The sequence below is a fragment of the Osmerus eperlanus genome, chromosome 14 (genome assembly GCF_963692335.1).
Source record: "Osmerus eperlanus chromosome 14, fOsmEpe2.1, whole genome shotgun sequence".
Lineage (NCBI taxonomy): Eukaryota > Metazoa > Chordata > Actinopteri > Osmeriformes > Osmeridae > Osmerus > Osmerus eperlanus.
Window position 1 is genome coordinate 6,812,785 of NC_085031.1, and position 14,685 is coordinate 6,827,469.

General features: G+C 48.9%; 2 protein-coding genes across 9 annotated transcripts; both read right to left on the reverse strand.

Moving 5' to 3' along the window:
* Positions 1 to 58: 58 nt before the first annotated feature.
* Positions 59 to 8,623, reverse strand: fyb1b (FYN binding protein 1 b). Of its 8 annotated transcripts, none has more exons than XM_062478565.1 (18): positions 8,464 to 8,622; positions 4,474 to 5,518; positions 3,876 to 3,996; positions 3,734 to 3,771; positions 3,624 to 3,640; positions 3,327 to 3,503; positions 3,061 to 3,220; positions 2,774 to 2,867; positions 2,666 to 2,682; positions 2,461 to 2,533; positions 2,256 to 2,360; positions 1,774 to 1,817; positions 1,396 to 1,471; positions 1,176 to 1,260; positions 879 to 1,041; positions 699 to 732; positions 549 to 577; positions 59 to 436 (listed from the first exon to the last, which is right to left on the reverse strand). In XM_062478565.1, exons 1-18 carry the CDS (start codon positions 8,464 to 8,466, stop codon positions 414 to 416), a joined length of 2,304 nt encoding a protein of 767 aa, XP_062334549.1. In that variant the 5' UTR covers positions 8,467 to 8,622; the 3' UTR covers positions 59 to 413. The 8 variants fall into 8 exon arrangements, 6 of the variants coding, with proteins under 6 accessions (XP_062334549.1, XP_062334548.1, XP_062334547.1 ...); XM_062478564.1 differs by having other exon boundaries at positions 1,396 to 1,474; positions 3,327 to 3,500; positions 8,464 to 8,620; XM_062478563.1 differs by having other exon boundaries at positions 1,396 to 1,474; positions 8,464 to 8,620.
* Positions 8,624 to 9,643: 1,020 nt separating this feature from the next.
* ccdc80l2 (coiled-coil domain containing 80 like 2) lies at positions 9,644 to 14,547 on the reverse strand. The gene is made up of 10 exons (XM_062478660.1): positions 14,067 to 14,547; positions 13,706 to 13,893; positions 13,078 to 13,152; positions 12,197 to 12,943; positions 11,896 to 12,052; positions 11,640 to 11,773; positions 11,399 to 11,550; positions 11,211 to 11,314; positions 10,995 to 11,075; positions 9,644 to 10,867 (listed from the first exon to the last, which is right to left on the reverse strand). Exons 1-10 carry the CDS (start codon positions 14,278 to 14,280, stop codon positions 10,530 to 10,532), a joined length of 2,190 nt encoding a protein of 729 aa, XP_062334644.1. The 5' UTR covers positions 14,281 to 14,547; the 3' UTR covers positions 9,644 to 10,529.
* Positions 14,548 to 14,685: the final 138 nt, after the last annotated feature.

Consider the following 14,685-nt stretch of genomic DNA (forward strand, 5'->3'; position numbering starts at 1 on the left):
CGTCTTGATTTCAAACACACGTTAGGAATATAATAGACCAGACTAACAAGAGTTTACGTATTCCATTTGTCTTTATTTACAGAAAAAATAAGAATATCATATTTTAGACTATTTGATAATTGTGTCTTAAATCCACTGATAAGAAGTTTTGACTTCTCGCCACGTATGGAATAGATGAGATGCTCACCACATTTGATTTGCTTTATTTATTTATGCTATTTTTTTTCTTCAGCAAAGACACACACACATAATACATTATACTAAATTGTATCCAGAAGTCAAACTTAAGCCATGAGGATATTTTGCATCATTGTCCTGATAGACCCCAATAACACAATAAATAAGATAAAGACTGCACAAAATGAAGACAAACTGTGAAATCACCAGCTGTTGCAGTTCCAGGGTTCTAGATCTCAGTCGTTGTCATAAACGCTGACTAGGAATACAGAATTAATGTCATTGGGTTATTACACTGAACTGTAAATTACTGAACACCTAGATTATGTCAAATTGAGACTGATTATCATCAACTGAATAAGCCTACTTACCATCGATGTCATCATAAATATCAGAATCCCTGTAAAAGCAAAGAACACAGGAGCTATATCACTCTAGCATCACGATTCAAATGGTATTTGACTTATTAAGTGTGTGTGTGTTGGGGTGGGCGTTAAAATAATTGTTAAGGTTATACTTACTCTGCGATAATATTGCTGGTTTGGACATAGCCGACTGTGAGAGAGGACAGAGAGGACACTGTTAGAAAATGTTGGCTAGGGAGCAGGCTCTGGGAAGTAAGGGCTAGGACATAGGGGCTAGGACATAGGGGCTAGGGAGAGGTGGAGTAAGGGAGTACACTCTCTGCTGTAGACACATACACTTTCCCTCGTTGTTTCGGCAGATGAGTTTGTTGTCGTCAGCTTTGGAAATTACGTCCAGGCTCTCCCCCGCGGTCAACTGGAGTTCCTTACCGCCCCCCTTTTTAGTGGATGGAGCGGCTGTGACAGTCACCTGGTACAACACCAGGATCTCCCCGTCAAACTAGAAAAGGAGAGGTGAGGAGAGCAGAAGAGAGGATTATTAAAGACCATGTCAGCACCTGAAGTCCACTGACAAGCTGTTTCCAACAGATCATAAGATCCTCAAATCAAACCTCAGAAGTCAGGGTAACCTACTTTGAACTTCTTCCTGAACTCCTTCTCCTCCTTCTCAAGCTTCTTCAGCTTCTTGGGGTCCATCTCCTTGGACCTCAGAGGGTGGCTGAGAGGGAGGGGTGGGAGATGGGGGGGGGGGGGGAGAGCAGCGTAAACACATAGTACAGTCTGGGGGGGGGGGCTCTTCCAGAACACCCCGATATCAGCATCGCCATGTGCCACCATCACCGTGTGCCCTCACCTGCTGATAGGAGGGGGTAGAGGGAAGCCCTGTGTATCGATGTCATCATAGATTTCCTGGTCAACTTCTGATTGGTCTGCTACATCAGGAAGAGAGAGGAAACCAGGAAATGTTTGCAATGTCAAAGAAAAAGCAGTAGCATGTGCTACTATTGCCATCCCCACGCTACAACATTATCTCTGTATGACAGAGAACACTTTAGCACCATGGGTCAAGAGTTATAGATTGAGATATCTTTAGAAAACAGGGAATTTGCACTGTGTTAGTGTTTAACTGGACAGCCATAGTGTCTCTCAGAGCAAACATGCACCCGAAGTGTTACAAAATATTCATGAATGTTCCAGAATGTACTAGAATGTCCTAGAATGTAAAAGTTACCGGCAGATTTCCCATCAGGTAAGAACTGTGGAGGTGGCGGGAGACTGAAAACAACAACAACAGCAATTGAACAGGAGCAAGAGTGACACACAGCATGCAAAAACCCCAACAACATGCTCTGCGTGTTATAATATGTTTTGATTGTGTTGAGGGGTTAGTTTGATCACAGGCCATCTAGATCACAAATTACAACCACACAAAATCAGTTCTGAATCTGATTCTGATTCCATGATCAACATGGCTGCCATGCAATGCTGCCCCATCTCCTTATTGGGAAATGCATTCAGACAAAGCCAGATCTACTGACTTGTGTTCATGATGGATGATTCCACATTGTCAGTGGTGGTTAGACATTAGATTACCCAGACAGGAGTAATAAATCAATCAGCATCCCGTATGATCACCTTCCAAAGGGTGTGGTCTGGGTTGAGAGGTTAGGATTCAGAGTTCAGGGGTTAATGTCTTACTACTGTGGGTATTACTGAGTATTGGTTCTGGGGATCTTCCTCCAGTCCTCCAGACCCTTTAACATGCGGACGAGGGCGCTCGTCTTAGGGCTACCCCGGGACTCCTGAGGGCTGCAGGGGCTTCACAACACAGCCAGGGGAGTAAGAACTCACATCCCTCTTTTTCTCTCTCTCTTTCTCTCTTTTTCTGTCTTTCTTTATCTCTTTCTCTCTCTCTCACCTTGCAATGAAGTTGGGGTCTTCCAAGTCAGTGTAGATCTCCCCATTATCCTCAGGGGGAGGGGGCAGGACCACTTAAGAAAAGTGCCCACACGCACGCACACACACACATACACACACAACCACAACAGGACCTTGTTAGCAAGTCTGTATTGGAGTATTCCATCTGTAGTAATGATGGTGACAGCAGTGATGTGATCTCTCACCTGCGGGGCCCCTGTCACTGTCGAAAGCGGAGAGAACACACACATCAGTTACTGGAACACACACATCAGACAGTGAGCGTGTGTGCGTGTGTGTGTGTTTGTGTTTACCTGAAGTCCACATCATCATATATCTCGGGGTCAGCTGCCTGTCTCTTCAGACTTTCAATATCTACCTCCACCAAGTCTGTCTTCACATACCCGTCTGCACACACACACACACACACACACACACACACACACACACACACGCACACACACACACACACACACACACACACACACACACACACACACACACACACACACAGAGAGAGAGACACAAAAGCACAATCAGAAGGTGAAGGACATGAGACGATGAGGGTGATGATGAGGGTGATGATGAAGAGCAGTCTCACAGGCTCCGTCCTGCGTCCGGCCCAACCAACGTCCCTCAGGGTTGTCCTGGACACGGATGATGTCGATAATGTCTCCTTGTTTCATCCCCAAATCTGTCCTCCCCCCTTTGCAGTCCACCCTGGCCTTGGCCCTGTGGATGACCTGGACTGGACCAGTAAACTGACGCACAGACACGCACACAAACACAAGTCATTACGCTCTATCCCATCAAAGCCATACCGAGGCACGATGAGGCCACTTGTGTCCTATTGGGAAGTAAACTCACTTTGAACTTCTTCCTGGCCTCCTGTTCCTTCTTCTCTCGTTCTTTTTGTTCCTTTTGTTCCTTCTTATCGACGTCCTGTTTCTTCTTGTCCTTCTCTTTCTTCTTCTCCTGCTCCTTCAACTCTGCTGCGCTCCAGCGCTCATCCAGGTCCTCGTACATATCCCCATCGCTGCCCTGCTGGATAACGCCCACACACCCACGTACACACAGACACGTGGATTACTGACATATTATTCTCCTTTAAAAAACCTCAGTCAATTTGAGTCCATTCGGATGCCATTCAAGCACGGGACCCACCTCTGGTCTAGAGACTCCTGGAAGAGAAAGTTCATAGACATTACCACAACATGAATGGATAACTGTTTACAGAGTATATGTGTATGTGCGTGTGTGTTTGTGGCTCATACCAATATCATCATAGTTCTCATCTTGATCTGGCTGTATTCTGGAGCAGAGAAAAATTATCACACACTTATGCCATTATGATGTGTGTGTGTGTTTGTATGTATGTATGCGTGTGTGGGTTTGTATGTGCATGTGTGTCCTTACATGGGACGAGGGGGCAGAATGGGAGCGGCGGGGTGAGAGGGCGGGGGAGGAGGCGGAGTCATGTGATTGGTCGGATGGAAGGCAGGAGGAGGGGGCACCGTGCTCTTCTTAAGTATGGCACCTTGAGGAGCAGAAACAGGGCGTTAGCAACACACACAGTTAAAAACACAGTCAGAAGCCCACGCACAGACACACAATCAGAAACACACACACACAACTGCACAAATATGAGCATGATCTCCATCTTAGATCCAGTGGTGGGTGGATAAAGGTCTTGACCAGAAGACATGCCTGTGAGAGGGGGAAGTGGAGCTGCAGGCTGGAGAGGAAGAGAGAGCGAAGAGAGGGAAGTGGGAGAAGCCCACAGAGGAACCATGTGTTTCTGTGTTTGCCTTTGCAGCTCATCCAGTTCCAGTCTGTCAATCCAACTCAGCCTGCTGATAAACTACTTCAACATACATACACAGTGCTCAGTACACACACGCGCACGCACGCACACACACACACACACACTCAAACACGCGCATCCTGAGGGAGGAAGATATGCCAACAGGCTGGCAGGCAGGCTGACAGAGATGAAGCAGGCAGGTAGACCTACCATCAGTACCAGCCTCTCTACTGAAGCTGTCCAGAGTGACTCTGGGAGGGCGGTTGGGCTTGGCGGGGGCGGTTCCTAGGGCCCATATGTTGGGGAGGGGGTTCTTCTTAGGAGCAGAGAGGGGGTCAGCATTTTCATCCTCCTTCACCTCAGGGCGTTTCCTCACAATACTGGGCTTTTTACTGGCTGGCGGTGCCACAGGGATGGAGTTATTGGGGGTTAGGGGGGGTTTGGCGAACTCCCTAACCCCTGAGTTGTCCGATTGGCCTTCCTTGTTGAAGACGCTCTGACCAGTCCAGAAGTTGGAGATTTTGAGTGCAGAGCCATTGATAGGCTTCGGGTCCAGACCGGCTTCTCCCCCATCCTCACTCTGCTGCCGTAGCTTAGCAAAAGAACTGTGGGGTTTCTGGGGGGGGGGCAGTCTAAGAGGGGTGTTACTGGCGGAGAGGCCCTCGTTGCTGTCCTCCTTCACCCAGGGAGGCTTGCTGACTCCTCCAGCAGGGCAGGGCTTGGGGAAAGAGGCTGGGGGGGGCTTGGGGAAAGAGGCTGGGGGGGGCTTGGGGAAAGAGGCTGGGGAGGGCTTGGGGAAGACAGGCCTGGTTTCTGGTGCGGTGAAACTGGGGGGAGACTTCAGAGGTTTAAGGGGAGGGATTTTAGCCTCCATTTCTTGCGATGAGAAAGAGGAGGTAGAGTCCGGGGCTTTGAGTTTGAAGGGGTGTTGTTTGACCACGGAGGGCTTGCTGTCATTCTGAGAGCCTGAGAACATACTGGCCAGAGCTCTGGTGTTGGCCAGATCCCTCACCTCTGGGGAACTCTTGGTCACGCTGCTCTTTGTGGAGGTGGGTTTGGGTGGAAGTGACAGGGCGCCGCCTGATCTGGTCTCCAGGACAGGCTTCTTGGTGTGGATTGGAGGCCCGGAGGAGAGGGTAGGGTGTAAGGCTGTTTTAGGGTGTCCGGTCACGTTGGAGGGCAGGTCAGAAGTGCTTGTGTTGTTGCTCCCAGTGCCGAAGCGTGCCATAATAGTCTTGACATCCGGCTTGCTTTCCTGTTGACAAACCACATTTTCACCATCATCATTATCGCATATCACCATCAGCTATCTATAACTATCACCTTCACCAGTACCATCCCCTTCACCATCCCCCATACCACCACCACCTCCACCCCTTCACCTACACTATCACCTTCACCAGTACCATCCCCTTCACCATCCCCCATACCACCTCCACCCCCTTCACCTACACTATCACTTTCACCATCACTATCACCAGCAGTATCTCTATCACCATCATACCACAACAATCACCTTCACCACCATCACTATCACAATCTCCTTCATACCTTCACCACCACCATTACTCTCGACTTCAACGTCACCATCGCAATCATCACCATCACACAACCATCATCCAACCAGGTTGATAATGTGATAACCCACACTGAACTGGATGTGTGAATTGCTTCAACTGACTAAGTGATGCCAGAACCTGACAGTTTCAGAACAACCACAGACACGACCCGGAGGGAAGTCATGCAGACGAGAAAATTAAGTTCCTCTCCTCTCTGGTTTACAGCTCATTGTCTGTAACATCCTTCTCTTCCTTATACAAGGTATCTTTGGTACCAAACAGACGGTAGCTGTACAAACCCTACAAATACTCGCCATAAACCAGTTATGCTTGTCACAGAATCTGTACCGATAGTTTGGATAAAACGGTCTGATGTAAGTAAAGTAAGTAAGTACATTTTATTTATAAAAAAAAACACAGCAAGGCTGACCAAGGTACCAAACAAAAGCAAAAAAAAAAGACACCATCATTCACTAATGAGTGAACACATTTCAAAACGCAGAGCAGAAACACAGACAGTTAGTTCAATAGAAGACAAATCCTAGTTTACCTTTACCAGACACTAGACCAGTCCATAAATAACCCTGACCAGTGACTAAACCAGTTCCAACTGACCTTTACCAGTCACCTATTCTTTACTAGTGACTAGGCCAGGGTGGGGCAATCCTGGTCCTCAGGGGCCAGTGTCCTGCCTGTTTTAAATGTTCCCTGCTCCAGCACACCTGTTTGATTTGAATCAGGTGTGTTGGAGCAGGGAAACATCTAAAACATGCAGGACACTGGCCCCTGGGGACCAGGATTGCCCACCCCTGGACAAGGCTGTGCTACTAGTAACCTTTCTATTGACTACGCTGACATACCTGAGAGGGACGGCTGTGTCGAGTCCCTCAGTGCCCCACTGTGTGTGATGCCTCAAACAGGAAACCCACAGAGAGGTAGCCTGCTAATCAGGAAGTGACAGCAAGTCACACATATTCTGCAATGACATCCACAACGCTGTCACCGACAGGTTGGTTCTTCTGTGCAGGACGTGGTTACGTCCCCAGGAAATGAGCTTCAGATGTGTTCAGGTGACCTGGGTGGGAGTTCAGTACGCTTGGTCTGTGGTCTAGTTGTCCGCTCCCTGTGTTCAGGTGCTCACCACCTGGTCCATGTTCTGTAGGTCTCCTGTACCATCGTTCATGGTTCATGTTGGTGACATTACTTACGTTTTTACTTCCTCAGCTATTATGCAAATGATCCTCTGGGCATCAACCAATGTTTATGTCTGGCTTTTGTGTGTGTGCGGTTGCTTGTTCAAGCCCCACCCTGGTTCTATGACCCTGTTCCAGCTACTCCCCTCCGGCAGAAGGCTGCAGTCCACCAGGACCAAAACCTCACGCCATAAGAACAGTTTCTTTCCATCTGCTACTGGCCTCTTCAACAAGGCCAAGGACTCCCATTGACATTCATTCATTCTTTAACCCAGTATCTGATTGCACTATTGCACTATGTTGACCACTCATGCTGCTCATTCTTATCCTTATTCTTATTTTTTATATATATTTTATTTTATATTTAAATTGTTTTATTCTTAGATTGTTTAGTTCTTAGGAATAGCTAAACTTCTGTACCTTTACTTAATTTAAGATTCGTATATGTTTAGTGTTTGTAAAGTTTCTGTTGCTCAAATCTGTACATTTCTGACCCAGGGATGGGGAGGGGGGTACTGTTGCATACACGAGCATTTAGAACAGTGACCAACCTCCAATGGTAAAACATTCATACTGGAAACCTCTGCTGTACGAGAGTCTTACTGCCAACCTGTTGCTCCTTCATTATGACATGAAGCAGCTCTGTGCTCAGGACACACATGAACCAAGAAGCTTGCTGGGAAATGAGGCAAACCTAATACAAAGAGGAACCATGTTTTTTCCCCTAAGCGTGACTGTCTTACACAATTTTTGCTGAGGCAATCATTTGAAAGAAAACTGTTTTCGAAAATTGGCCCACTTCTAACTCGTGGACTACCACCCGCTACCATTTCGCTGTAAAAAGCAACACAGCTGTAAAAAGAGAACCACAGATAGAGAAACCACACAGTCATGCTTAATTTAAGATCTTCCTACTAAACACCAGATACCCTTATCAAACAGCACCATGTGTATAAATAATAGGACTTGCCAGTAGAAGGTAACCAGAAGTCAGATACAGAACTTCCCCAAACAGCATGTCATTTAGGAAGGCTCGTAAGGGAAGCCATTATCACATAAACAAACCCAGGTTTTTACTTTACAATACTTTTTGTCAGCTAAGCTCAAACTACGTAATAGGTAAAACATGTAGTGCATATCCATGTAGTACAAAGGTCGAGTACAACTTAAATGCCATTGTGTTCAGGAGTGTTCAGGTGTTTGGGTGTGTTCATGGTGTTCTAGTGGGTTCAGTTGTGTTCTGGAGTGTTGGGTTGCATCCTGAAGTGCTCGGGGTGTTCGAGTGTGTTCAGCTATGTCTGGAGAGCACAGGGTGTGCTCAGATGTTGTCTGGAGTGTTCATGTTGTGTAACTGTGTTCTGAAGTGTCCGGGTGTTTTCTGGAGTGTTTAGGATGTTCTAATGTATCTAGATGTGCCCTGGAGTGTTCAGGTGTGCCAAAGTACTCACCATGGTAGCGGCCGACCAGTCATCCAGGGACACCTCCTGCTCCTCACGTTCAGGCTGTCAGGACAAAGTGTGTGAAAGTGTGTGTGTGTTTGCCTGTGAATGAGTTACCAGGCCCTAAGCAAGAGAGAGAGACAGAGAGAGAGAGAGAGCTACTGAGCTGATGAAAGAGAGATTGATAACGCGAGCAAGGGGGGTGGGAGGGAGGTGATCATACCAAGAGAGAGAGAGAGAGAGAGAGACAGAGAGAGAGAGGGGGAGGGTACAAGCATTGGTGACATCAGGGCTTGTCTGTTGACAACTTCCCCTCCTTGCAGTGTACAGTGTGTGTGTGGTCACCAGGCAGCCTTATCTCCCTCATTCATCTCATGGATTTGCCTGTCCTGTCCCCCTGCAGCCTCCGTGCATCACTATTTTCCATCTCTCAGGACTGGAGAGACTACCATCTGTCTGACTGGCTCACTGACTGGGAGAGAAAGGGCTGCTGGTGTTGTTGGCCTTGAAGTGGAAGATTCTTTCAATATTGGTCCCGGTAACAGAGGACTAGTTTCCTCTTTCTGCTTCCTCGGCTTTCCCTTTGAGGAGGAAGGGTGAAGGGCCGAGAGAGAGAGAGAGAGAGAGAGAGAGAGAGGGAGAGAGAGAGAGAGAGAGAGAGAGAGAGAGAGAGAGAGAGAGAGAGAGAGAGAGAGAGAGAGAGAGAGAGAGAGAGAGAGAGAGAGAGCGAGAGGAAGCAGAAACGAGAAGTCATGGGAATCATGTCCATTATTAGCTGACACCCAGAGACGTTTAGAGCCATGGAACACATCTGTGCTCCATCCATCCACACACACACACACACACACACACACACACCTGGCCAGGCCTACACCTAGAGAGCACAGAAAGAGAACCAGAAAGAAAGATAAGGTGAAGGGGGCAGGGAGAACTAACTTTAAACACTTTAACAGCAGCTAGAGAAGGTGTCAGCAAGAATGTTGCTGTCAGCTTCACACATACACACGCGCACTAACAGGTCCCTGGGAGAGTCACTGATTCTGAGCAAACTTCAGTGTATGATCATATAGATTAGCATCTAGGCATTATGTGGAAAGTGCTATCCCAGGCTTGCGTTGCTTCTCTAACTCCATTTTTTACTGCCCTCCCAGTCTGCTGGTCTGACAGAACAAGATGGTGACAACAAGGCTAGAGAAAATAACCTTTAATTACAGAAACAAGGAGAAAAGATGTATACATTCGGATTCTCCCCTTCAACACAAAGAGACATCAAGGACAAGTTGTTTGGTTAGAGAGGATGTGTTGAGCTGTTTCCTGGTTGTGGAGTTTTAGCCCTGCCAGGGGTTCCCCAGCTGCCACAGCCCCGGCTGGCCTCTGCAGTGAAGGGACATACTGGCTCCAGCCTCCTATTGTACATCCATCACTGTCCATATCACATGATCATATGAAACATCCTCAAACATCCAGTATACATTTTCAGAATATAGTGTGCTCTTACAATGACTTGCAATACATTCACCTTTAAATATATTATCTTAGCTGGGAGGGTTCTGTAAAGGAGATTTGGTGACACTAGCAAATCCGTATAGGGAGTAAGAAGAAGGCTGAGGTGATCCCATGAATCTAATGCTGCTGAAACATCATGCGTAACGTGTGCATAGTTGTTCATTGTGTGTTGTGTTGGTGTAAGCTTGTGCTGCCGACACCCCGCCCCCACCTCTTATCTGCTAAAGCCTTGAGGAGTTGGATGAAGCGTTTGCTTGATGTATTTTCTCACCTCATAGTGTGACTTCCTGTTGTACTCTGTACTTTGTTTATAAGGGTCGCTTATGATTACAATAATCATGGTGGGGTAGGTCCGATGTAAAACCTTTTTCGTAACAAATTTGCCTTGTAATTGATTTAATTCATTTGCATAGTAAATCAATATAATTTTGTTGCACTTTACTTTGACAATTCAACCCATAACTGCAATAACTGCAATTCCAACCTTTTGGTCCCTTAGATAAAGGGGCATTGTTTTAGTTGTTTGGCCAACATTAAAACCCCTACAGTGGTGTTCCATGCCTCTCCTCTCAGTCCTGTGTCTGATGGTACATATAGCCTTCTCTCCTCTCCTCCTCGTAACCATAGTAACTCCCGTCAACACCTCCCGCCCCATCTCTGGAGGCGTCGTTAGGGCAACTGATACCCAGCGACCTCTGCAGCCGTTCCTCCTGCAGACGCAGCTCCATGGAGTCCACCAGGTCGTAGATGCTGTCCAGGGACCACATGGGCGAGGGGAACCAGGTCTTCACCTCACCATCCTTCCCCACCACCAGCATGGAGAAGTAAGCTGCTCTGATCTTCAGCTGACCCCTCAGCCCCTCCACCACCTCCCCAGACAAGGGCTCCACCTCGGTCTGGCTGCGGCCTGCAGGAAGATAGCTTGGTAACACTGGCTCACTGACCACACTCACACTGTTGGGGCTGTAGATCATTGTTGGAGTAATGGTTGGGGTTATGTGTCCATGTGTCCATGGGTCCGGGTTCCGACTCACCATTAAGAGGAAACAGCTCCACAGACCCAGAGGCTGCGGCTCCCACTCCCACCAGCTTCAACAGAGCAAAATGACGGATCCCTGAAGGTGAGTCAGAACAGATTTGATTAGATACAAGCACTTCTACACTAAAGGGAAGAGGAGACACACGGACCCAGTTTAGAGATGTACGTAAAGACACCAACCACGGTTAGGGATATTAATAGAGATACTAACCCATGGGACACTCCTGTCCAGTGAAAGCCCGGAGCTGCTGCTGGAAGGAGTAGTCATCCTTTGAGGGAGTGGAGATGATAAGCAGCCTGCGCTTCGACATGAACCTGCCGACAAGAAAGCCATCGGATGTGGAAACGCATCTCAACTCACGAGAAAACACTTGTTAACCTGAGATGGGAGCTGTTTACCTGAGCAGTGAGTTGGGAGCTCCAGATTGCTCCTGGGTCTTAGAGCACGCCACCGGGGCTTTCCTTTCCTTCTCCTTCTCTACCCGGCGTGAGGGGAAGCCGTCAATGTACTCCAGTAAGGCAGGGGGCGCTGGAGGCCCAGACAGAACCCTCTAGAAGAGGACAGAAGGGTCACGGGTCTAGTTCTGGCTCTGGCTCTTTGATGGATGGCTGGATGAAGGCAGTGTGGTCTGGTTTTTACCGTGGGCTTGAGGTCGTAGTCAGTGATGGTCATGGAGAAGTCCTGAGAAGAGAGGCTGAACTCTGACCTGAGCTGGGAGATCAGGTCTGGGTCTGAGAACTGCTCTGGCAGGGAGCTGAATGCAGGCTCAGAGTCTGACACACACACACACAGACCATACACAAAACCTTTGTTTATCTTGAAGCAAACTTGACATGGCTAATAGTGGGGATATAAAGACTGTTTTATAGTTGAACACATTAACACACACACACACCCAGTTGATAGTGCTGCAGGGTAAGTGTGGCCTGGTGGCCGGAGTCCAGGATGGTTGCCATAGTGACCTTCCGGAGAGCTAGGTCGCAGTAGTGCAGGTCGTTGTTCTCCCTCTGCTGGACATACTGGGGACTACTGCTGCTGGGGCTGGTCACGACCTGGGAAACAACAGGACAGACAGACAGACAGACGGACAGGGAGAAAGGCAGAGAGACAGGGTGGCAAGCATACAGGTGTGTATAGACGGGCAGATGAACAGGCACACTAACTCAACAAAACATTGAGATCAAATCACCACTTACCAGAAGTCTTCTGTTGCCTTTCAGAGCCTCTACAAACTCATTCATGGCCTTCTTGTCCTTCTCACTTGTCTCCCTGTTGGACTTCCCTCTTCCTTTCCCTTTCTTCCCTTTCCCCTCTTTCTTCCCTTTCCCTTTCTTCTTGGAGGAATTCTTTTCCTGCGGCTCTCCCTCTGCGTGTCTGTTTTCCTCTGGTTTACCCTGACTGGATATCCCGGATGTCTCCCTCCTCGCCCCGGCCGAAGACTCCCCTCCAGACACATAGCTGTTGCTTTTCACCCCTTCCTTCCCTGCAGACACACCTCGGTCCTTCTCTGTGACCTTTGTCTGGCTGCTTGGCTCCTCCCCCTCAGAGTTGGTGCTGGTCCCCAACCCCTGACCTGCCCTGGGCCTTGCAGGTGTTTTCCTGATGATGAACCGGGAGCGTCCACTGAGGATGTCCTGGATCTTGCTTTTCAGCGCCTCCTTCTTATCCAGGGGGGCCCTGCTCTGCAGGAGGAGGGCTGTGGTCACATTACCCTGCCTCAGGGGGCTGAACACTTTCCTCTTCTGATGGGACACTTTCTTCTTCACCAGCCTCTTCTTGGTGACCTTACACTTCTGAGGTGAGCCCTTCCGGGTCATTCTCTCCAGCTTCCTCATGGGCAGCTGGTCGATGATCTCCAGAATGGCCTCCACACGGACAGGGTAGGGGAACCGCTCACTCACGCGCAGGTTTTTCTTCAGGATGAGCATGGAGAAGGCCTGGTCCTGGGTCATGGAGCAGAACAGATCAGCTGTGTTAGCGTTTCGCATGTTTGGTTTGTAATGTTTTGCATCAACCAATCAAAACCACCCTGAGACTCAACCATACGGTAACCCAAGCAAACAACCCTAAACCGTACATGTGTGGTGAGCTCCAGGTAGTGCAGGATCTTGGAGACAGTGTCGGGGTCCATGCTCTCTGTTGTGGCCCCCCCCTGGAAGAAGGTGATCGTTATCAATAACATCCAGATAATCAATATCCTACCATGACGAGTTACTCAATGGTTAGGTGCCATTTCATCCTGCTCTACAAAGAAACGATAAGTGTTTTCATAGAATTTTGAGATGGTTTCCTACACAACCCAAGAACCCTTTGATACCTACCTGACAAAGGTCTTATGTGTAGGCTGGTGGTCCTATACCGTACTTGCAGACCAGTCCTACCTGACTGGTCCTACCTGTAGACTTGCCCTACCTTAAGATCGGTCCTACCTGTAGTCTGGTGTGATCTGTAGGCTAGTCCTATGTCTGGTCTGATCTGTAGTCTGGTGTCATCTGTAGGCTAGTCCTATGTCTGGTCCTACCTGTAGTCTGGTGTCATCTGTAGGATAGTCCTATGTCTGGTCCTACCTGTAGTCTGGTCTGATCTGCAGGCTAGTCCTATGTCTGGTCCCACCTTTAGTCTGGTGTGATCTGTAGGCTAGTCCTATGTCTGGTCCTACCTGTAGTCTGGTCTGATCTGCAGGCTAGTCCTATGTCTGGTCCCACCTGTAGGGTGGTCCTGAGGAGGGTCCCCTCCATCATGGCGTTCTGTATGATGGTGAGGATGAAGGTGTCCCTCTCCGCCAGGCGACAGTGGAGCCCCTCCTGCTCAGCATCCTGGAGCTGCTTCTCCAGCAGGCGCAGGTAGTGGTCACTGTGAGAGGGAGCCGTCACCACCCACAGACGCTTCTTGCCTGTGGGGGAGGAGGTAGAAGAGGAGCGGCGGAGCGGGAGAACCAGAGGATGAGCGGAGCGGAGGAGAAAAGGAGGAGTAGGAAGATGAGGATGACATAAAGGAGGTCGTGAAGGGGAAGAGAGAAGGTGGGGATGGTGTCTTGATTGCCTGACAAAAAGCTGTAGTCCTCACCTGCAAAGTCTGCCAGGAAATCTAGTTCAGGACCCAAGCTTGCTGCAGGGTCCTCCAGCCCCCCGCCCCCCCCATCTGTGTGGCCGTAGTTAACCCCTCCAGGGTGCTCAGTCTGGGCCTGTCCTCGACTCCTGCCTGGACGTGCTGCAGACAGCCTCGGGGTGGAGCTCCATGCAAACACCAGCACCAGCATGAGCCAAGGTGAACGAGGCATCCTCAGGTAGGCGGAAAATCTGATCCGTCTGAGCGTCGATCTCTAGTGTATTCCAGCTTCCAACCCGGGTTCCTGACCTACAAGCTAGGACCCTAACCCTAGAAGCTTAGAGAACACAAGACTTAGAACCCTGGACAGCCGACAGCAGAGTTTACGATGCTAACTAGCTGTCCGTAGCTACTGCTAACCAGCAATGAAGACTGGTGTTGGAGATGGTTTTAGCTCCACACTCCTCCTGGTTCACATTACTGGGCTCCTCGCTTAACAGGAAACTCATGGAATGTCTTTGACTTCAAAGCGTATTCTGAGAGGAGGTTGGGCCAGAGAGCCTCCCTCCTAACTGGCTGGGGGCTGGAAGGGAGGGGACAAGGTATGAGGAGAGGAAAGAAGATAGAAGAGAGGGAC

Excerpts from the sequence above, each read along its gene's own strand:
- fyb1b (XM_062478563.1), bottom strand. Across the intron at positions 733-878 it reads CCGAAACAACGAGGGAAAGT|TCGGCTATGTCCAAACCAGC; the intron begins GTATGTGTCTAC and ends CCTCTCTCACAG. Across the intron at positions 437-548 it reads TATTTATGATGACATCGATG|TCAGCGTTTATGACAACGAC; the intron begins GTAAGTAGGCTT and ends CTGTATTCCTAG.
- ccdc80l2 (XM_062478660.1), bottom strand. The coding sequence starts at position 14,280 with ATGCCTCGTTCACCTTGGCTCATGCTGGTGCTGGTGTTTGCATGGAGC. Across the intron at positions 12,053-12,196 it reads AAGGCAACAGAAGACTTCTG|GTCGTGACCAGCCCCAGCAG; the intron begins GTAAGTGGTGAT and ends GTTGTTTCCCAG. Across the intron at positions 10,868-10,994 it reads GGAGCTGTTTCCTCTTAATG|GCCGCAGCCAGACCGAGGTG; the intron begins GTGAGTCGGAAC and ends ATCTTCCTGCAG.